The following is a 22,084-nucleotide window of genomic DNA, read 5'->3' on the forward strand; positions in this document are numbered from 1 at the left end:
AAATACATTTGGTTTCTCAAATACATTTGGTGACTCAAACACATTTTCATATTTAACGCAATCACATTCAAATGATCCGTTGTCGCAAGGAGAGTTGGCTGCAATTATTTGTTGCGCTGTTGTTGCTTTGATTATTATTGTTGTCATCGTAATAATATTAATAAAGAAAAAGAAAAAAGAACAAATTGAAAATAATATAAACGTCGACGATTTGGATGATGAAAATAAACAAGAAAAGGCTGATAAGGAAAGCGCGCGTGCTCGAGACGAAAATGATTTGCTTTAAAAGAAGTTCATTCAGTGTAATAAATTTTAAAGATATAGTAAAAAATCGGTGATTTCGGAAACTGTTTTTTATGTTATACATTACATTTATTTGATTCATTTCTTATAGAATATTCATTGGATCGTAGAATTTACGCGTAGATAATGTTTTTAAATATGCTTGATATGGAATGAAGGCAAAAAACTGTTGAAGCGGATTTTGTCAACTTTTTGGCTTTGTTTTAATCAGCTTTTCTGTGAAAAAAATGTATAGTTTACTCCATTTTTGAATTGTATGGAAAAATATTTTTTTCTATGGTCAAAAACTTTCTCTAATTTTTTATTAAAAAGAGGTTTTAATATCTTATAAACAAAAGGTTCTAAACACATGTGATGCACACTTTATTTAAATTAAGTGAGGGTAATAATGTTTTCATCCAAAACATAAAAGAAAGTGAATTCACTATATGGCCATATTGTGGTTGTGAGGTACGATTATAATCAACAGTAAAAGCCAGAAAACAAATCTATCGTACTTTTTATCGGTTTTTGGCATTTTTTTATATATGCAATCAATTGCAAAAACAATTTTCCAAAAAATTGGTTATGGTGTAAGCGGTACATTATACAATGCATCATATGAATCAGGTTCTAAAGATCCAAATTACCCAGATCCTAATTTACCACATGATCGTGAACAATGTTTAAATCTTTTTGTAAACATGGTAGATATAGCATTGGAACCGATTATATGGGAAGAAGGTCATAACATCTCGAACGCCATTCGTCCCATTCGTGCACAATTAAAAGCAAACACATGTTTATTTTTTCATGCAAGCATATTTACGTATTATTCATTAAATCCGGACATCGGAGTATTGATCGAATTTGGGACTTATGATAAACATCGTGCAGGAGAATATCATAGTCGTGTTTATTACTTAAATGAAGAAGAAAATGGTCTTAGATTTGCAGTAGTTACAAAAGAACAATACATAGCGTATCGAAGCAAATCAAAAGGAACAGAATTCTTTGAATGTCACGTCAAAAATCCAATGACTGTTGGTCAGCTTTTGGGTAAAGTACAATCTAGATACTCGTGGACAAGTGATGACTACAATTTACTGTCACAAAATTGCCAAAATTTTGTAGGCCAAGCTATTAAAGAATTAGGCGCATATCGCGAGAAGAATCAAAGAAAAGGTGCTTATGATAAAACATTAATTCCTTCTCCAATCCTTTCTGAGTTGGAGAAAAACGAAAAAGATGTAACTGAAATGGATGTAAATAACGGAAATGCCATGGTATCGTTGGCTGCATCTGCATCGCATCCATTGGAGTGATAACGTGCCTGCTCTTTTTCACTTTTAAAAATGATCACAACAAGTTTATTAAATGGAACTTATCAAAAATATTTTTAATTGCTTTTAAAATTCAAATTTCATCATGCAATCCTCTAAATACTTCAAACCACCAGTAAATTTGGTTCATTAATGTATGGTTCGATCTTTAATGATTTTTTCATTGTGGAAATTCTTCAATGGAATATATCATGTTAATTATAATTGATTGGTTCTTTTGGTTAATCCCTTGTTTGTGAATTGATTAATTGGGTTTTTCTTGTTTTGTTTTCGAAGTTATTAAACACTCTATTTAGAGTTTTTCGCTGAAATAACCGAATAAAAATGAGCTTTTTATTTGCATTTTAATCGTTAAATGGATTTTGACTGTTTGGAATTGATTTTTAAGTTCAAGAATAAAATATTTCAATACAATTACGTTTAAAAATGCCTACGTGCATAGAGTTCGCGAACATAAGTCGGTGATACCTTCGATACATAATCTTGAAGAGATGGAATGTGAATAATAGCATTTCCACCAACATATATTCCACAATGTTGTCCTCCAAAAGTGAAGATGCAATTATCACCAGGTTTGAGAAAATCACGGGAAATTTTTATGCCATTTGTATCATCAGATTGTGCAGACACTGTTGAAGTTATAGATATTTCAGCTTTCTTATGGCACCTCTTAGTAAAGCCAGCTGGACCTAGATCTGATAACTTTCCATTATGAGAAAGTGCTTCTGTAGCAATTATCTGTCCTATTGTTGAGTTACTATTATAATCTTTATCAATAACTTCTACAGATTCTTTACTGATATATCCAGTATTATCTCTGTATGTAAGAACATAAAAATTTGATTCCTCGCCTTCAATTTCAAAGGTATTATTGATTAGAGAGTAATGTGGAGATTTGTACGGCTGACAACTACCATTAGTGCATGGTAAAATTTGAGGTTCGTCTATAATTATTTTTCCAATCATAGAATTCGAAAAAACAAAGAGAAGAGTTAGCATTAATTTTATAAAGTATTCAACGTATTAAATTGAATGATCGCATACAATTCTTTATATAGATCGATAGAACAGTGGTTAATCTGTGAAGATTATCGATTTTACCTGAAAAATCATCATCGTTCTATCAACATGCAATTTTTTAGAATTATCAGTGCCACCACCTGCACTTTTCATTGAATTATTTGTTGTTTGAGTCAATTTTGAAGTTCAATTTTTTTACCACATTCCGCAAGACGGTTACACAAAGGTGATGAAACATCACGAACTCTATTTTGGTCCAAATCCAAAATTGGAGGATATTCAATCCATTCTGAACCTTCCTTCAATGTCATTTAAACAACTTTCACCAGCTATCAAGCCATTTTTAAAGCCAGCTGAAACAGGATTTTTTGAAAATGAACAAAATCCTCCTTATTCGAGCTTGGCAGAACTAAAATCTGCACTTGTGTCATGCTTTGAGTTCAAAGATAAAATTGAAGGGGAATTGCCAAAACCTGCAGAATATTTTGCAAAAATAGTTTCAAATCTTCATATTCCTGATTTAATCCAAGATATTTTTGATACCACTGTTATTCAACCAGCTGATATTCTTATGCTTATGCCACGAGAAATTTGTAATGTTTTTGTTGCCATTGCTTTAATTTTTCGAGATCTTCATGGCAGTCCAGTCTTTTTATCCTGGATTACTAAGCTTATAGTACCCTCAGATTGGCATAATTATCCAACTGTACATAATTCTCATCTTATGTATCTTGATGGAGCATATCTAAAAGGACTTTTCCGCAAGCATAAAAATCCGTCATGGCTTTTATATGACAACAACAAAGTTTTACATGTTCAAGGTATTCATCATAATTTTGATGATGCAACTGTTCCATCACCAGCAGTTGAACAAGTTATACACGAAGTTGTATCAGTTACGTCAATCGACGATCCTAAAAACACCATCAAATTAGTTTTTGATTCCCAAGCTAGTGCAGAAAATTTCTCCATCAATCTCATAAATCCGCCTCCATTTCCACATACACTTGTACCATTCCATAAGCCATATCCCACCATTGTTTTAAAAGCCTTTTCCGAGGCACTTGTCTCCACTGATATGTATGTGTTACGATCCATCTTAAGTTACAATGTGATGAGTATTATGCGAGGTAAGCAATACATACCACACTTAGTCCGAGTCTTTAGTTATCATGGTCATATGCAACGATTACTCACCGCGTTTGCAGGTCTTGAATTTACTAATGAAAGCTTAACACAAAACACAGTACTTCGAGCTAATTCACATCTAACTACGTTATTTAAGTATTACTCAGAGAATTTTGGCGCAAATTATTTTAATAATGTAATTAAGCCAATTTGTTTCATCATCGATTCAGCAGGAGATATCGGATGGAAAAGCGGATCACCTAATTTGGATCTTCCGAAACTTTCGAAAATACTTTTAGCGTCATTAGAGAAAATTGTCACATCAATACAGTTCGTTCCAATCGAAATGCGCCATATGGCACATGTCCTTAAGATGGGATTACTTGCGCGATTCCAAACGCGTCGAGCAGTCTTTAATATCTTATGCGGATTCTTTTGCTTAAGGTTCATGACGGCATCATTATTAAGCCCGAGCTCATTCGAGCCTGATATGATATTACAATCGGATAAATCATTAACGTTAATACCATTTGCGCAAATATTACAAGCGTTAATGAACTTGGAAACACTTGAAAACCAATTTGATTTCGATCCACAAACTGAGAAAAACATTCGAGTAATGTTATGTCGGATATATAACTTTGTGATGGAAATACCGGAGTTAGATGGTAAAGAAATACATTATAAAGTACCTACGGAATTAGAGACAATGGAATCATTGGAAGAATTGTTGGAATTGATAGCAGACAAGAAAAATGAATTCGTGTCAAATTATAAAAACTTAATGGCAGATACAAACGATATGTCACCGGCTTGTTGGAGAATTGCCGAATTTATTGTTCATTGTTTTGATGAATAAATATTTTTGAAAGTGTTTTTGGATTATAATAATAAATCTTTAAAAAAAAAATTCCAAACGATAATTTTGATAGAATTACTTACGTCAGAAAATTGGGTGAGTAAACATCTCAAAAAGTGTTGTGTTAATCGATGTTTACAAAATTATTTGCTCTCAATTTTGAGAAAAAGTCGATTTCGATTTTTGAATTTTTTACGAAAGAAAACCGTTTGCAAAATGATGGAAGAAGACCCTTTCGCAACTCATTTCATGTTAAATTCATTGTTGGAATTCAAGCTTTTACAAGATGACTCTAAAGATTACGCATTTTTAACTTATGATCGTGAAACAATTGTAGAAGCTTCAAAAAAAGTGGTAGAATCAATAGGTAGAAATTTGGACGCCGTATGTATCGACACAAAGAAAAGAGTGAAGATTTTAATGGAATTTATGGGAGTCGCTTTGTCATTAAATGTTCATGAAAACAAATTCATGATTATCGCTAGAAACTTTTATAGAAGATGGCTCGAAGATTCATCTCTGTTCGGGGATATTAAAAGGCAAAACAAGTTTATAAGAAGAATATTAAAACAACTTTCTCAACCATTCGAAATGAAATTCGCACCAAATACTAAATTCGATAGTGATTTCTACCAACTCCTTTTAGAAATTATTAATGATTACGCTTATATGCATGTTGTGAAAGGGAAATACTTTGAAAAAGAAACATGGATAACATTATTTTACATTTTAATTGCAATTGTTGATAAACTCTTATACACAAACTTTAACAATCAAATTAATGCTGCAGAAGTATCTGTTCTTAAAAGAAATGCTATTTCTTGTTGTTTTTCAGTCATTCAATTATCAGGAATTAAAGATGATGAAGTATGGAAAATATTCCTTAACTTTTCACATAAGTGGAGCTTTGACATTGATTTTGCAAAATGTTGGAATATCTTATCAAGAACAATATTTAAATTTATGATTGAAAAATATTATAATGTTGAAATTCCAAAGCCAATTTTCACCCAAGGCGTTTATCTTGATTCAGAACCGATTGATAAGAATACAGTTGCCTTTCTTTTCCATCAAACATTATATTCACTTGATTTTAATCAAGCACATAATCATCCTGATGTAATTGAAGAGATCTATAGAGCAATATCTTCGATCACAGATCAAGCTCTTGAGATCTCAACATCAATGCAAAAAGGATTTTACCGCATTAAATTTCCTGGCCACAGTTTTCTGAAGTTATTTGGTCGCTTCATCACATTTGCCAAACCATCTGAATGTGATTCTGGTTATTCCATTAACATTAATACCATTATCAAAATCATATCATTTTTTGAATTTGATAAAATCGATGAAGAAATTATTAATTATATTTCAGCGTTTGCATCGATTACATTAGAACAAACTCAAACGGTTTTCTCATTTATTCAGAACGCTTATACAATATTTTCAGTGCAAACAACGACACTTCCATTCATATCACATATAGCACTTAACTTTATATTAAACTTTAAACCTAAAGAACTTGAAGAAAAAGATTTACAAAACATTACTACATTATATTTATCATCTGTTGAAATCTTACGTAATGATTCATATAAATCGACACAAGAAATTGTCTCGAATTGTTTCAAACAATTATGGCAATTATCAGATAAATCACCTGAAATTCGTTTTAATTTAATGATAAATCCAATTTCATATTTAAACATTAATTGTACGATATTTGACCTTATTAAATCAAGTATCACGAAACATCCTACATTCCAAAGATTCATTGATTCTAATCCAATGTTTTGTATCTCATGTATAATATATATATCATTAGTCGTTAAATATCATGGATTATCTGATATTAATCATAACTTAATTGATTTAATCTTTGATCAATTCTCAACATTAGATATGAAATATGCACGAAGTAAATCGAAAGTTTTATATTCGTCATTACATTTATTATTAAATCTTATCGAATATACTCCGAAATATTTCGATAACTCGAAAAGCGTTGATTCTGTTTTCAGTTATATTAATTTCATGTCCAATGTAATTAAAGATCAAGAATCAATTAAAAGACATAAATCAGAAAATGAACCACGTAATAAAACATCAGCAACAATAGACTTATCACAAACAAGAGAAAAGAAATCGTCGAATTCGAAGATATCGCGAAGTGCTCAACTTAAAGTTAATGATAATGAAAGTACAAATATTAATAACAACAATAATAACAACAACAATACAAATGTTCGAGTGAAGAAAACATCGAAACATATTCCAACTGATTTAAATCATTTCTTCGATTATATCAAAGCGCGAATTAATTTACATATTCCACTTAACGATGTGTACACACGACGTATCGATTCCGACAATGAAATTAATGAAGACAACTTAATACAAAAACTTTCGTTGAAGAATACAATCATTAATTATTATACAATTGGCCAATCGTTATTAATATCATTCATCGAAAACAAAGATAATGTTAATCAATATGTAATCTTTGCACGTGGACCATTTGGTAAATCGATTTGGACATTAAATGATGATTATCAAAGTGATTTAGCAACACCTAAAATATCGACAATAACTTCAACAAATACAACAAAAGAATCTAATAATGAAATAAATATAAATAATATATTGGAAAAAATAGGTGATCCAATACAAATGTTCGAATATGATAAAATGGATCCAAATGAAATCAAAGATTTAAGTAACTTAATACATAAGAAATATGAAGAATTGGCAAAGTCGAAAATCGATTGGGAAAAGTTCGGCGAATATTATCCGTTTAATTATCATGGGCCACAACAAAGATATAAAGTCATCGACTTCTTAACGACTTTGGGCATGTTCGAACATAACAACAAATATGATATCAGACAACAAAATAACTTGGAATTGGTGAAAAAGGCAATAAGCGATTTCGATAATAATAGTATTACTTCGTTAATCCCGTTGCAAATCATTCACTTGTTACCTTCTGATAATGACATCGGATATAAAGATGAACATGTAAAGAGAATGACCCCATTGATGTTGAAATTCTTAAATTCAATTGGTGAGAAAATTATGATATCGGACGAAGCGGCTAAGAAAAGAGAATTCCCTTTGATGAAATGCCCGGTCCCTGCGTTGCTATGTTCGTCTGGTTTCATTGCGTTTATTTCTCCTGCATTGACTAACGATCAAAACGCTATTGAAAAAATTGAGAAGTTGAACGCACCGATAAAAATCGTTTTCAATGAAACAAACTTCAGAATAAATTATACAAAAAGTGAAGGAGATGAGGCGGTTATAATCGTCATAAAGCCAAATGAATTAGGAATGTATAGCGTTACTGAAGTAGCTGGAAATAAGGAAATATTGTCACCATTCGCTTTGGAACAAACAATGAGCATAGAAACGTTGGCGTTTTATATTTCTTATTATGTTGAATCAATGGAGAAATTAAATAATAAAAATAAAATAAGAGAAAGAAGAGCAGCATTCGCTGAGCTGTGTAAGAAACATAGCAACCCAGAGTTGGGTCTTCTTTCATCCCGAATGTTCGATAAAAATTTCGAAGATGAATAGTTAGATCAGCGATATTCCAGTGGTTCAATAAAAATCGCGAGAATCATTCAACGTTGCATTATGTTTTTTATTATTATTATTTATTTATTTTTTTTTTCGAAATTTGTGGTAAAAATAATCGTTTTCACATTCAATTATCGATCTTTATACAAAATTGATTTGTTTAAACGTTCTTTTTTACAATATTTTCGTTTGAATTTTTATAGGCATAAAATGGCAGTATCAAAATACATACATCACGTTAAATTCTGAGTAATGACTTAAAATTTTGGATTACGGATAGATTAATTGTATTTGTTAGGATAAAAACAGTTTAAAGAATGATGAAAACATATTAATTTGATTTCATAATTAAATATGATAAAATAAATTTTATAAAAAAATATGGAAAGCATTGAACAAAAAGCAGTAATTTGTCTGTTGGTAGGCTTAATAGTTAAAGAGTTTTTGGTTATATCATGTGAGTTGCATTTGACATGTGATATAAAAATTCATGAACTGGTTCTTTGTTTCTCTTTTTTCTTGTTTATCTTTTGAATATCTTGAGTTCGAAAGACTACTTGAAGGAAATTTTGAGTGCATTTCTGCGAAGTCATATCCATCAAATACAATTCAACCATTTAATCTTTCAATCCAACAATATTCAGAAAATGCTTATTTAACAAAAATCTTTAATCATGACGTAGAAATACACTTGAACAATGATTGGGCAAGTCCCATTGGGACATTTCTTGTTTTTGGTAATAATTACTCATTTTCATTTGAAAGAGACATTCCATTCTTTAAATCCTCAATAAACATGGGTGAGCATGGTACTTTAGAAATCATTGTTGGGACACTCGTAATTCATGTTATATTTGCAAAAGATAAAAATATTTTTTCATTTACATTCAAAAAAATATTAACATTTTCGGACAAATTATATAACCTTAAATACTTCAAATTCCAATTGCTGTTCGTTGCCATAACATTACCACTAATGTTTTGGATAATAAAACTTCAATTATGTAATTCTAAAAATGTTAAAACAGAAAATAAAACTAAAAAACAAAATGTTAAAAAAGAAAGAAGACAAAAGAAAGAAGAAAAAGCAGAAGTAAAAAATGATAAAGAAAAAGAGAATACGAAAAATACTGAAAATGAAAAGCAAAAGCCAAAAACAGATTAAAAATTGTTCAATAAATATTTTAATAAAGTTTTCATTTCGTTTTTTGTTTTTCAGTAATTCATTAAACATTTATTGTTATAGTTTTGATTTATTTTATATTTGCTTCGATAGATTTTAAAGCAGATTGTATTTTACGTTTAAATTTTTTTTTCTGTATAATTACGTAGAAGATAAATTAGATAATCAATTAGAAAATAAAATTATATGCCTTAAAAAATGATTTATTTTTCATACATTTAAAAACAACAAATATTTATTTATATGTTTCCTTTCATTATTATCTTTTTACAATCTTTTCTTGAATAATCTTTAATAATGATTCAACATTCGAATCATTTATATTTTGATATCCAATTATTTGCGAAAAAAGATTTGAAATCGTTTCATAAATTTTTTCTTTTTTGCTCTGAATTTCATCGATTTTATTCTGATAATCATTTTGCGTATATTTAATTTTTGCGTTAAGTTGTGATTCGATTGACTTTTTATCTCTTTTACATTCTGATATTATTGCATTTTTTTGTGTTTCCATTTTCTGTTTTTCAAGGATTAATTCGTTGTTTTTAAATTCGAGTTTTTTATTTTCTTCTTCGATTTGTTTTATTCTCATATTTAATGTCTTTATAACATTTTGTAACTCAGAAATTTGTGTTTTAGAACTTTCATTAAGTTCATTTAATAAAATTTCATAATTATTTTTGTGTTTGCGAATTTTTTCTTTCGATTCTTCGATTTCAGATGTATTAAAACTAATTTTATTTTTATAGTTTCGAAGTTTTTGTTGAAGTTTTTTATTGTTTTCTTCCATTATATATAATTTATCTTCATTTTCTTCATTAATTGCATTTAATTCTTCGATTTTCTTCTTAAGATTTTGATTCTCATTTAAAAGCTTTTCTTGAATTGTTTTGTTTTTATTTTCTTTATACTTAAATCGTTTCAAAAGTTTTTCATTTATGTTTTGAAGTTCATTATTTGTTACATTTAATTCTTCGTTTTCTTGTTGAATATTTTCTGTTATATTTTTATTACTTAAATTTAATTTTTCATTTTTCTTTTGCAATTTTGAAATTTGCTCATTTCTATCTTTAATTATTTGTTGGAGCTCAAAAATTTTTTGCTTTATATCATTTAATGAATTAATATTTAATATTTGATATAAATCGTTTAATTGTAATTTAACATTAGCAAATTCTTTTTTCTCTTTATCAAAAATATCAATTTTCTTTAATAATAACTTTTGTGTTTTTTCATCATCAAATGAAACATTTGTATTATTTCTCGTTTCTGGGAAATAATAACATAAATGTGAAAGGAATTTATGAATTTGTTCATTTGACTTAGAATTTTCATTTTTCTCTTTTTCAAAATCATTTTTAAGAATATTATTTTGTTCATTATAAAATTTTACAATAGAATAAAATATATTTCGAATTTTATTAGGTAATAATAACATTTCATTTTTAATGATTTCTGTTATATTTTCCTTTAATTCTAATGGAAAATCAATTGATAAAATTTCATTATTTATTTCATTCATTTGTTTCATTAATTCTTTTGATTGTTCCTTTGTTATTTCCATATCTTTTTTAAGTTTTTCATTTTCATTTATTTTTATTTGAAGTTCATATTCTGTTTCATTAAGTTTATCAGATTGCTTCTTTAATGAAGAGAAAATTTCATTATTTTTCTGTTGTAATTCTTTTAATGTTTTTTCATTTTCTTTTATTTCTATATAATTTTTATCAATAGTTTCATTTAAGTTTTTGATTTCTTCATCTTTCGTCATAATTATTTCTTTATTTCTTTTATGATCAATTTCCAAATTTTTAATCTGAAGTAAACATTCATTACAATTATTTGAATTTATTTGATTTTCTTCTTCATATTTCGCATTAGTACTTCTTAACAGATGAATTTCTTTTATATAAAATTTACATTTATTTTCATAATATTCGGCTTTATCAGAAAGTGATTTAAGTTTTTTATTAAGTTTTTTATTTTGTAATGCGCTTTTATGTAATTTTCTAGTGCTTTGTATTAATTGATTTTCGATGTTGTTTTCTGTTTCTGTAATTTGTAAATTGGAATTAAGTTTTGACTTATATTCAGATATTTCATTCATTAAAGTAATGTTTTTGTTAGATAATGTATCAATTTGTTCTTCCATGTTATGATTAATGTCTTCAATTTCACTTATTTTATTTATATAATTCGTTTCTTGAGTGTTAATGGTTGTTAAAAGTTGTTTTATCTTTTCCTTATATTTTGATTTTGATTCATTTAACTCATTAATTTCAATGATACATTCTTTAAGTTTGCTCTTTAATAAACCAATACGTGAAATATTTTTGAGATTTTCTGATTTAGACTTTTTGAAATGTTGGATGAGCTGAGTATATGTTTCGATTTCTGTGTCAAAATAATCGGTGGCTTCCTTAAAAACTTGTGAAAAATTGGTATTTGACACAGTAAGTTGTGTTTTGATTTCCTGTTTTTCATTTTCTAACTGATTTAATTTATCTGATATTTCTTCAATATCTTTTCTACACTGTTGTTGTATTTGTGAAACAAGGACCTCTTGAGTAAATTTGCTTGTATCTCTTTGTGCGCTTTCTTGTTGGAATTTTGTTGCTAATTTTAATCTTTCTTGTAATTCTTGATTTTCAATTTTGAGTTTTAATACCTCCTTTTCATTTTGTGAGTTCTTAGCATGTATTTCTTCCATAGATGAAGTTATTTGAATTGCTTTTTCAAATTGATTCTTCAATAATGAAATTTGATTTTCTAGTTCATGATTTTTGGTTAATAGTTTAGAGTTTTCTTTTTTTATCTTTTTATATTTTTTGTAATAATGGTTTGGGGAAGAATTCCCTATGTCCATTTCCAGTACGTTAAAAATCTTTTGGGGCCGTTTAAAAATTAACGTGCTTTGTGTACAAATGCATAAAACAATTTATCCATTGCAGGATTATAAATTGACTAACCACAAATCTGTTTTAACAAATGATTTAAAAGAGATATCATTTTCATAATAAAAGTTAACAAATTTCATTTAAATTAGAAAAATGAGAATTTGAAAAATTTTTTTTATTCGTTTCCTAGTATCTTAAAACATAAGAAAACATCCAAAAAAAATGATTTTATTTTTACAATCATTTCTAAAAAATACATTCATTTAATTGTTAATCTTCCTCTTCTTCCTCCTCACTTGGATGTTGTGATTCGAAATAGAAAGGAAACTCTATCAACAAATCCGGGAAATTCTCATCACCTGGCATTAATTGTCTTTTTTCAGCTTCCATCACATATGAATCGGCCAGTTTTTGTGTGAAAACGGTTTCTTCTTTCAATTCTTCTGTTTCAATGTATTTGATGTCAAACTCTTCCTCCGGTTCAATGTAAGGGAAGTTCATGAACACCATATCCTTCTGGTCGATACTGTTTCTCATGTGAACACGTGCATCTAAGCTAGCTATGTATGCATATTTAGCAAATATTACATAAAAAGTAGGCTGGAGTGGATGCACAAGTATAAAAAGAGGTGTTTCTTGAGACTTAAGTCGAGGAAACTTTTGCGTAGGAAGGATTTCTTCATACAATAGATCCCAAATGTCAATTAATGTCTTTCCGGATGTTTTGTAGCCAAATACAGCAAACTTGTTTCGACGTGAAAATGAACATGTATTATATCGAACTGGATTAACTTGGTCAATAAAGGATCGTAGGTGGTTCTTTTGGAAGTGAAAGTGACGGGAATATCCATTGTTGTCTATAAAAATGATTGACTTGTCATCTGAAGATATCGAAATTTTATTAATGCGACGAATACTTCGATTCTTCTTGGAAGAAAAAGAATATGTATCAGTGACTTCTAGATTGGGTATAGAAATGATTTGACCTGATTTATCTGTTGTTGTAAAAATGGATAATTTGGTGTTAAACCATACACATGTGGAAAATTCGCCTTCAACTTCGATAGTTGTGTTGTTTTGTTGGTTAAATATTAAAAGTTTATCATCATCAAATAAAATAAAAAGATATTTCAGATCAATTGGACTATATTGTATTGATCTAATTGAGGACTCAAATTCAATGGAGTATATTGGCTGCTTTGGTTCATAAGATTCATCAATTGGATGGATCATAAAAACACCATTTTTATCGCCAGAAGCTAAAAAACGAGTATTCCTTGAAAACGCTAATGCAGTGATTGCAGAAGAATGCCCTTCGAATTTATGAACATTAGCAAAAGAAGAAGAATGGAAGACCGATATTAATCCTGTTGAATATCCAATCCCCATTATATAACCATGATGGCTTAGTGTTGCAGCGCTAACTTTTCTTTTGAAATTGTGGATCCGAGATATTGAATTTGGGAGACAGACTGAAGACTCTGCTCTGAGTTTATCAAGAGCAGACATCATTTTCTAAACGTTTTCTTTGTGTCACTTTTTGTACGTTACCAACATATGAGAAAACAACCAACTTGTTGGGAAGATATTTTAAAAGAAAGGGAAGCAGAAAGAAATCGCCCTCCACCACCTGAAGCATACATTAGACCAGAAATTCATAAATATGAAGAAGGAGGAATTTTTTCAAAAACAGAATTTGATGATAGTGATAAAAAAAATGAAGTTGATGATATTCCAATTGATCCTAGCTTTTATACAACAGCTTCTATGGAAGGTGATGATAGTCAAACAAAAAGGCGCAAATTTAAAAAAATTCAAGATCATGATGATGCCTTCCAATGGCCTAAATACACAAAATATCAAAGACAAACAGAAAAAGCTCCAACCTGTACCACAAGGCGCGATTTAGAATCCAGAGATTTTGATGTTATTTCAGGACTTTCACATAAAGAATCCAATTTCAAATCAACAATCAAACAAATTCTTGATAAAAAGGAGACATATAAGCAATTTAAACTATCAAGACAAATAGATCCAATTTCGAATACTTTTCCCACAGAAGAATTAGAATCAACTCGTAAGCAACAAGAAGAAATGTTACACACAACGAAATATATTGAACATCTTCACAAACTTTCACCTAATGAACAAAGAGCGCATTCTAATGAGTTCAACATTATCACAAGTGAATGTACAAATGATTCATATCTAAAGGTAATCAATGATTTCCCAAATTCGTCGCTACAAAAAGCGCAATTAGCAAGGAAAAGAGAAACAGAATATGTAACCAAAAGAGAAGAAGAAAAGAATAAAACGCAACAAAGAGTGTTCCAAAGGTTTACAAATGGAAGAGAAAAGGAACAAAGAGATTATAACATTATAAATGGATACACTGAATCGAGACCATTAAGTGCTAACATCAGAGAAAAGCCGTCGGTTTGGCAGTGGTGTCAATCGGAGCGACTTGATGCGTAATAATGTTGAATCTTGTTTATATATAAATATTTTATTAAATAATTATATCATTTAGCATAGATGATTATATCTTGAAGTGATAATTAACATCAAAATGGAGTGATAATTGACTGCATTGAATGAATAAGATTCTGTTAATGCATTGAAGAATAGTTTTGAAAAAAATGAAGTTTATTAATGATTTAAGAGGAAAATAGATTCTATTAATAAACTATTCAAATTTCACAGAAACTGATCCAACCCAAATGAAAATATAATCTTAATGATTTTTTGAAGATATATAAATTAAAAACCAAAATGATATCATTTTAATGTATATTGAAACAAAAACAATAATAACATTTCGCTAAATGATTGTTGCATTAATTATTTCAAACAATGAGCAAATGATTGAAAAAATTAAACAGAAAAATGTTAAAAAAATTGCGTATTTAAAGATGCTTTAATCAAATGCATTAATGATATCAAAGGAATTTAACACCACATTCATCAAGTGACTGATTGACCATGTAATTACATTTTCCTTGTGTCTGTAGAAGTTTGATAGAGTCAGTCAGAATGTTAATGTTCATCTTGTAACTGGGTGCGTCTTCGTGATCTTCAAGAAGTTCATGGACTGTAAAAACTGTTCCGATTTGTCCATTATCAAATGCCCATTTCCACATCATTTCTCCCCATTCCTTATAGGTCCTCCAAATAATGCGAACTCTTCCTTTTGTTTCTGATATCCATTGAGCATTTCCTTTTTCGACAAGATAATCAAGAATTATTATAAGTGTATCCATGGAAAGTTGCCTGCCAAGTTTGTTGTTTTTGAATAGGGGAGTTTCCAAAGCGCTCATAAGTTCAAATTCGGTAAAGTTATGATGTTTTGTAAAGGCGCAAATTAGATTTCCCCAAAGTTCGCACTGCTTTTCTCTTTCTTGGACATTTGACTGAAGTGTCCAGAATGGTGGATATGAATATACTTCTGGGAAAACCCATTTCTTACTCATTTGGGATAAATTGTCAGTTTTAAAAACCGTTGTTTTAGTGGTTGCATAAACTATTGAAATTATTGGGATTTTTTTTCCTTATTTTTAAAGAAACAAAAATAAAATAGATTAATATAAAAAAGGAAAATTTTAAATTAATTTATTTTCTACTAAATAACTGGGAATGAAATAGAAATTATTTAATTGCTTTTGCAATAATTTCATTTTTATCCAAAACGTCACTTTTTTAAATAATTGCTAGTAATGAATCTTGTGCAAAAAGCAATGAACTTTATACAATATGATAACGCTGTCGAGTTGAAGTCATTAGTTCCAACGCAGCTAAGTCCAGATACATTGACATATTCACCAACTAATCATCTCCATACATTCCTTATGTGTGCTGCTGCACATGGATCCATAAAATGTGCAGAGACGCTTCTTCTTAATGGAGCAAATCCATCAAAGAAAAATTTCACTGGGTTTACAGCTCTCCATTGGGCAGCTTATTCTGGGAGATGCGAAATTGTTGAACTTTTACTTGAAAAAAATGCTAACATAAATGCTCGTGATCAGGATGGGAAAACCCCACTCCACGTTGCTGCTTCTCGTGGTCATATTCAATTTATCAAATTTATTCACAAGTTAGGCGCTGACCTAAATGCAGTTACAAGTGACGGATGGAGTGCTGTTCATTTTGCTATAATCGGAAATCATATACCTGTTGCAAAATACTTGGTCGAGAATCATGTGGATTTTGATGGACCTGATGTTAATGGCAAAACAATCAATGACTACGTGGAAGAGTACGGAAGAAAGTGGTTTTATGGAATTGTTCCAAATCAATAAATATTTTTTCAACATATTTAAGTCAAATTTCTTCTAAATTTTATATAAAAATAATTATTAGAAATATGATAAAAATTATATAAATTTCTCTTAAACATAATGGTCACCAAGTACAGTATAAATAACTTTAAGTGCACTAATTTTTTTTAAAGGAAAATTAAGTAAATTGATGTAATTTTATTTATTGTTAATCAACCTTTAAATATAAAATTTTGTTTCCTAAATTTAGTCGTTATGAGCACTATAATATTTTTTCAGCAATATCATATGAATTAAAAATCCCAAATAAAATTAAAATTATTTTTTTAACTTTTTTATGTTTTATGTAAAAAAATAAAAAACTTTCATTTATAATTTTCAAAAATTAAAATTATAAACTAAATGCATGAGCAATCACAAAATGTGCCTCCAATCTTCCAGAAAACTGCATTTATACGGATACGTAAAGTTTTTGTTCCTGGTAGTCGTGGAAATGAAATAAAAAATCTTTTAATTCAACTTATTCCAGATGGCTCAGGCGTTGTTTCCCCTCTCATAAAATCACAAGTTCGTAATTTTTATTTTTCAACAGCCATTCCAATATTACGTTATAGTGCTCCAACTGCTGCACAAGTTTCATTCAAAATATTAGAAGTAAAAGAAAGATATGGAGAGAGAGAGGTAGCAAAACTTTTATTACCACTTATATGGTTTCCATCAAATATGGTCACTCGTTACTTCTTTCCTTTTATGACAAGAACACCTGAAAAAGGTACGCCGATGATCGAAATAGATATTCACCTTTCTGAAAATAATTCACCACCTTTTAAAGCCCCACATGGTAATTTACTTGTTACTCCAATGTGGGTAGTACCACCAGAACTAAAAATCAACATACAACAAGTTAAAAGAAAAGAAAAATATGCTATGCCAGGATATCCAGCAGGACCACAACAAGTGCAAAAGCAAAATAAAGAAGTCAAGACTCAAAAAGTTTTCAATCAAAGTGCATATATAAAAATATCCAGTGATTCTGATGACGAATATGTAGGCCAGCAAAATGTACCACCATTACAAGCTGCATATCCACCACCTCCACAATTTCAAAGTCAATATCCAACCCATCCATTTAATCAAAGTCCACAGCCAATGGTACAATTAAGTGCAATGCCGCCAGTTCAAGTTATGACATCTGATAAGCAACCAAGTACACAACAAAAAACAATGAGAACTGAAAACACATTTGAGGGCTATGGAATATACAATTTTCCACAACTTCATACTGAAGAAAATCCAAATCAATTTCAAGATGAATCAGTCCCAAAACATACATAACTTTTTTAATGAAGAAAATAAAAATTTGCTTAATAAAGAACTACTTTGGATTTACATATGAATTATAATTGGCACATTTTACAAAAATGAAAAAATTAAAAATTAAAATATATATTGTTTAGTAAAAAATGAGGATGGTTTACGATCCTCTACATCTTGGCCTTTTTAAAGACCATCCCCATATGAAAATGGGTTATTATCATAAAAATTATCAAGTTGATAATTTGCAAAATCAATTTCATCAAATGCGATGTCCTCACCAATCACTTCGTTATTTGGAGGATATTCATGAAAATATCCTTGGAATTCAAAATCATCAAAATTGGTTTCATGTCCTTCTGTCTCATCAACCTTGGTAGGTGGCGTAGAGCATTTAGCTTGAAGGACTTTGGAAGGATTAATAAGATCAGCATTGATCAATCTACCTTTGGAATCAAGTTGGTATTTCTCAATACCGTCACTACCTTCATACGTGATAAAGCGAGCACGAATGTGGAACTTAGGACGTCCAGTTCTTATGCCCCTCTTCAACATATGTTAGCTTTAGTGAATGTGACACAAGTGAGGTCACTCGCCTACATTCAAAAATCGAACAAAAATTTTTTGATTGCATAGTTTATTTTTCAACGGTTTTTTTGAAAAAGGCATTCACTTATCAAATACAAAGTAATTTTTTAAACAAAATTTCTAAAATTAGACAGGTTGCCATCGTAGCTCAATCGGCTAGAGCATAAGACTCTTAATCTTGGGGTTGCGGGTTCGAGTCCCGCCGGTGGCTTTTTTTGTTTTAAAGTTATCAGGTTCCCTAACATTTTTGCAACAATATGGAAGAAGGGGAAGTTCTCGAAGCTATAGAATTTTCACTTCGTTTCAGGTTTTTTGAAAATGCGTTACTTCTTTGTCAAGAATTTTTTCCACAATTTCCATCATCAAATTTTTTATTTCTTTATGCGAAAACATATATTGACTCAGGTTCTCCTTCCCAAGCTGTCTTATTGATTTCACGCTATCACCAATATCTTAAAGATTCACCTGATTTATATCTTATTTATTCACAATCTTATTTTGAAAGCGGTAATTATTCAGGTGCTGAATCTGTACTTAAGCAATTAGATACGACCACAATAGTTGATGAACAAAAACGAAAAGATTTTACAATAGCAAAAACATATCTTCTTGGTCTTATTAAAATACGAACTCACCGCCAATCTCAAGCTGAGACCGACTTCATTCAAACCCTTGAAATCCAACCTCTTATGCTTTCATCTACCTCACACATTTCTCATCAACGGAATTCTCCAACACCTGTTTCTCTCACCGAAACACTTTATACCAACTCACTCAATCTTCCCGATGATATTAAAAATCTTCCACCACCACAAAACTCCCTTATTGTTACACAAAAGTCACTTGCCATCCATTATTTCAAACGTTCCAAATATACCGAAGCTGCCAATGTCTTTAAGAATCTTTACGCTGCGCATCCATACTGTGTTGATGGCATTGATATTTATTCCACCACACTTTGGCAGCTTAAAGATGAATCGACACTTAGTGAACTTGTTCAACGAACGATTTCACTTGCTCCGAATCGACCTGAAGCATGGATTGCGACAGGAAACCTTTTATCACTTCGCAAGAACAGCGAAGAAGCCATTAATATGTTTAATCGCGCCGCTTCACTCGATCGAAGTTGTTCGTATGCATTAACGTTAAGTGGGCACGAATCGTTGATGATTGACATGTTAAAAGAAGCATCGATACTCTTTCGACAAGCGATTGATCGTAACCAATATGAATGGAGCGCATGGTATGGATTAGGGAATGTGTACTTTAAACAAGACGACTTTTGTTCGGCTGAATATTACACGAGAAAAGCGATCGATATTAATCCCGAATCTTCTGTATTATATTTTGTTTATGCAACGATTTTGAATAAGTGTAATAGGAAAAATAAGGCTTTGGAGGCCTTGGATAAGGCTTTAAGTCTTGACGAAAATAATTTGGTGGCGATTTATTTGAAATCTGAGATATTAAATGAGTGTGGAAAAAATTTGGAAGCGTTGCAATGTATAGATAAGGTGTCATACGCAGTGAGAAATGAGCCGGATTTCGCTTTGCTGAGAGGAAAAATCGCTCAGCAATTGGGCGATATGAGACAGTCGCTGTATTGGTTCGTGGAAGCAATCATTTGCGGATACCCAAATTATCAGGAGGTGTCGGAGTCAGTCGATGAAATGATTGATAATTTGGTGAATTCGATATTGGAACAGAAAAGTGAAAATAGTTAATTTATATATGTTAATGTTGAATAAATAAATGAATAATATTATATTGTTATAAATGATTTGCTTTGTTTTTTTAAATAGAACAACTTTAAATTAAAAATAATATTGAAACGTTTAAAAACACATATCAAAAATCTTGAATAAGGTTTTCTGCTTTTAATATTATAATGTTTAAGTTTATCTTGAATAAAAGTCTTTATAAATAAAGAGAAAAATTACTTTTATAGCTTGTATCAAGAAATCTACAATTATTGTTTAATGGATTGAAACTTTACCCTATTCATTCGTCATTATGACGCATCTGTGTAATAAAATGTCAATCGAACTCGTCGCGTTGTGTTTCATATGTACATTTGCTTATTTCTTTTTTGTGATATCGAAAAGATAAATAAAAAATATTTTGTTCATAAAAATTTTCGTTTTTTTACATAATTAAATTCATTGGCTTCTAGTACAAGTTGAGATTGCAGAGTACCATTCGTTCAATGTTTTCCTATTTTCAAATTGTATCTGAATGGTCTTATCCTTCAACTTAATTGATAACACATTGCCAGATTTATCAATACAAACACTGTTATCCAGAAACAGTATTCCCTTGATACCATCTTGCGTTTGTTCTGCTCTCCAAACGAGACATTTGTTGTGAGGATAAAACTCGAACCATTTCTTTCCAGACGATGCATGTAAGCCACCACTTCTCTTCTTTGTTGCAAATCCTTTTAGTGGTTTTATGACAGTTGGCTTTATTTCAATTAATGAATCTGATTCTGATTGTGCTAAATATTGACCTATCGAAGCTTCATCAAGGCGCATAGATAAAGTACTTCGACGTGCCTTGAGAACTGTTGTCTTTCTTGGTGTTTGTTGGACTGTGAGGAACTTCTTTGTTCCCTTCGGGTCGACGGTTTCGAACGTTTTCTGTTCAAAAACTAAACGTGCCAAATTTTTGTAAAGTTCTGGAACTTTTTGAACTTCACTTCCGCCTTTAGATGATAATAGTAATCGGTGTAGTTTTACTGCATCTTTGTTACTTTCGTAATTTGGCATCGTTAAAATAGGGCCTGCATAAGAAAACAATTTTTCAGAAATTGATGGATTTAATTGAACAACTTTGAGAGCAACAGATAAACAAAAATTGGATATTGCTGTGTTTGGAGAAAAAACAAGTTTCATTATTGAAGTAAGATCTTCATCAGATGATGTTGAAATAAAATTAGCAAATTTTTCTGTATCTGCGCTGAGTAGTTTGAGAATATTTTCACTTTCGGTAGAATATAAAACTTTTACCAAAGGAGAATAAATATTTTTGTCAGTGATTGGTGTCGAAATCATTGACAAGAGTGGAACTTCAAAATTTTGAATGCCAACCATTCCTGAAACAAAGGCATTGATTCTTCCTGGAAGATTTTGAGATGCTATACATTCTGCAATGTATGTAATTAAAGAAAGTTTTGGTTTTTTAATTTTGCTAGCTAAAATAGCAGTATACAACAAATCGTTAAACATGTAGAAAGATATTGAATCATTTGCTCTGTTTTCCATCAAGCTTTTGAAGAATGGATAAAATGAATCAAATTCATTAAAAATTGAGGTTGGGTCTGTAAGCAGTATTGAACTTAATAAAGAGATGCCCCTATACCTTGCATCATCATTTGCAGATGAAAGAAGCTCTACAAGGGGTTGCGACATATAATGGGGGCGCCCTAAAATTAAAAAATTTTATTTGCTTATCCCTGATGCAAATTTCGCATAAAATCCAATATAGTTACTAAATAATATGATATATATAAAACAAGTCTCAATATATTTAGGAATAACCTTCAAGAAAAAATTTTAGGTGATCACTAAGGGAATTACATATTTTTTTATTCATGCTAGATGATTTAATGT

The 22,084-nt window shown here is 30.0% G+C and overlaps 12 protein-coding genes across 12 annotated transcripts; 7 read left to right on the top strand and 5 right to left on the bottom strand.

Annotated features, from left to right (window-relative positions):
- Window positions 1–830: 830 nt before the first annotated feature.
- On the top strand, window positions 831–1,607 carry GO595_010154 (uncharacterized protein; the record flags this gene model as incomplete). The annotated part of the gene is made up of 1 exon (XM_067912801.1): window positions 831–1,607. The coding sequence occupies one exon, from the start codon at window positions 831–833 to the stop codon at window positions 1,605–1,607; it is 777 nt and encodes a 258-aa protein (XP_067768892.1).
- Window positions 1,608–2,045: 438 nt separating this feature from the next.
- Window positions 2,046–2,591, bottom strand: GO595_010155 (C40 family peptidase; the record flags this gene model as incomplete). Its single annotated transcript, XM_067912803.1, has 1 exon — window positions 2,046–2,591. One exon carries the CDS (start codon window positions 2,589–2,591, stop codon window positions 2,046–2,048), a length of 546 nt encoding a protein of 181 aa, XP_067768893.1.
- A 358-nt stretch (window positions 2,592–2,949) lies between these two features.
- Window positions 2,950–4,632, top strand: GO595_010156 (GTPase-activator protein; the record flags this gene model as incomplete). Its single annotated transcript, XM_067912804.1, has 1 exon — window positions 2,950–4,632. The coding sequence occupies one exon, from the start codon at window positions 2,950–2,952 to the stop codon at window positions 4,630–4,632; it is 1,683 nt and encodes a 560-aa protein (XP_067768894.1).
- A 2,034-nt stretch (window positions 4,633–6,666) lies between these two features.
- Window positions 6,667–8,211, top strand: GO595_010157 (uncharacterized protein; the record flags this gene model as incomplete). Its single annotated transcript, XM_067912805.1, has 1 exon — window positions 6,667–8,211. One exon carries the CDS (start codon window positions 6,667–6,669, stop codon window positions 8,209–8,211), a length of 1,545 nt encoding a protein of 514 aa, XP_067768895.1.
- A 4,353-nt stretch (window positions 8,212–12,564) lies between these two features.
- On the bottom strand, window positions 12,565–13,683 carry GO595_010158 (WD40 repeat-like protein; the record flags this gene model as incomplete). The annotated part of the gene is made up of 1 exon (XM_067912806.1): window positions 12,565–13,683. One exon carries the CDS (start codon window positions 13,681–13,683, stop codon window positions 12,565–12,567), a length of 1,119 nt encoding a protein of 372 aa, XP_067768896.1.
- A 168-nt stretch (window positions 13,684–13,851) lies between these two features.
- On the top strand, window positions 13,852–14,769 carry GO595_010159 (uncharacterized protein; the record flags this gene model as incomplete). Its single annotated transcript, XM_067912807.1, has 1 exon — window positions 13,852–14,769. The coding sequence occupies one exon, from the start codon at window positions 13,852–13,854 to the stop codon at window positions 14,767–14,769; it is 918 nt and encodes a 305-aa protein (XP_067768897.1).
- A 464-nt stretch (window positions 14,770–15,233) lies between these two features.
- GO595_010160 (Vacuolar protein-sorting-associated protein 25) lies at window positions 15,234–15,764 on the bottom strand (the record flags this gene model as incomplete). The annotated part of the gene is made up of 1 exon (XM_067912808.1): window positions 15,234–15,764. The coding sequence occupies one exon, from the start codon at window positions 15,762–15,764 to the stop codon at window positions 15,234–15,236; it is 531 nt and encodes a 176-aa protein (XP_067768898.1).
- A 243-nt stretch (window positions 15,765–16,007) lies between these two features.
- On the top strand, window positions 16,008–16,592 carry GO595_010161 (ankyrin domain protein; the record flags this gene model as incomplete). Its single annotated transcript, XM_067912809.1, has 1 exon — window positions 16,008–16,592. The coding sequence occupies one exon, from the start codon at window positions 16,008–16,010 to the stop codon at window positions 16,590–16,592; it is 585 nt and encodes a 194-aa protein (XP_067768899.1).
- Window positions 16,593–16,973: 381 nt separating this feature from the next.
- Window positions 16,974–17,906, top strand: GO595_010162 (omega gliadin; the record flags this gene model as incomplete). The annotated part of the gene is made up of 1 exon (XM_067912810.1): window positions 16,974–17,906. The coding sequence occupies one exon, from the start codon at window positions 16,974–16,976 to the stop codon at window positions 17,904–17,906; it is 933 nt and encodes a 310-aa protein (XP_067768900.1).
- A 165-nt stretch (window positions 17,907–18,071) lies between these two features.
- Window positions 18,072–18,440, bottom strand: GO595_010163 (uncharacterized protein; the record flags this gene model as incomplete). Its single annotated transcript, XM_067912811.1, has 1 exon — window positions 18,072–18,440. One exon carries the CDS (start codon window positions 18,438–18,440, stop codon window positions 18,072–18,074), a length of 369 nt encoding a protein of 122 aa, XP_067768901.1.
- Window positions 18,441–18,730: 290 nt separating this feature from the next.
- Window positions 18,731–20,197, top strand: GO595_010164 (TPR Domain containing protein; the record flags this gene model as incomplete). The annotated part of the gene is made up of 1 exon (XM_067912812.1): window positions 18,731–20,197. One exon carries the CDS (start codon window positions 18,731–18,733, stop codon window positions 20,195–20,197), a length of 1,467 nt encoding a protein of 488 aa, XP_067768902.1.
- A 435-nt stretch (window positions 20,198–20,632) lies between these two features.
- Window positions 20,633–21,526, bottom strand: GO595_010165 (uncharacterized protein; the record flags this gene model as incomplete). The annotated part of the gene is made up of 1 exon (XM_067912814.1): window positions 20,633–21,526. One exon carries the CDS (start codon window positions 21,524–21,526, stop codon window positions 20,633–20,635), a length of 894 nt encoding a protein of 297 aa, XP_067768903.1.
- Between the last annotated feature and the right edge of the window lie 558 nt (window positions 21,527–22,084).

This window comes from Histomonas meleagridis (assembly GCF_020186115.1).
Source record: "Histomonas meleagridis strain 2922-C6/04-10x chromosome Unknown scaffold_61, whole genome shotgun sequence".
Classification (NCBI taxonomy): Eukaryota; Parabasalia; order Tritrichomonadida; family Dientamoebidae; genus Histomonas; species Histomonas meleagridis.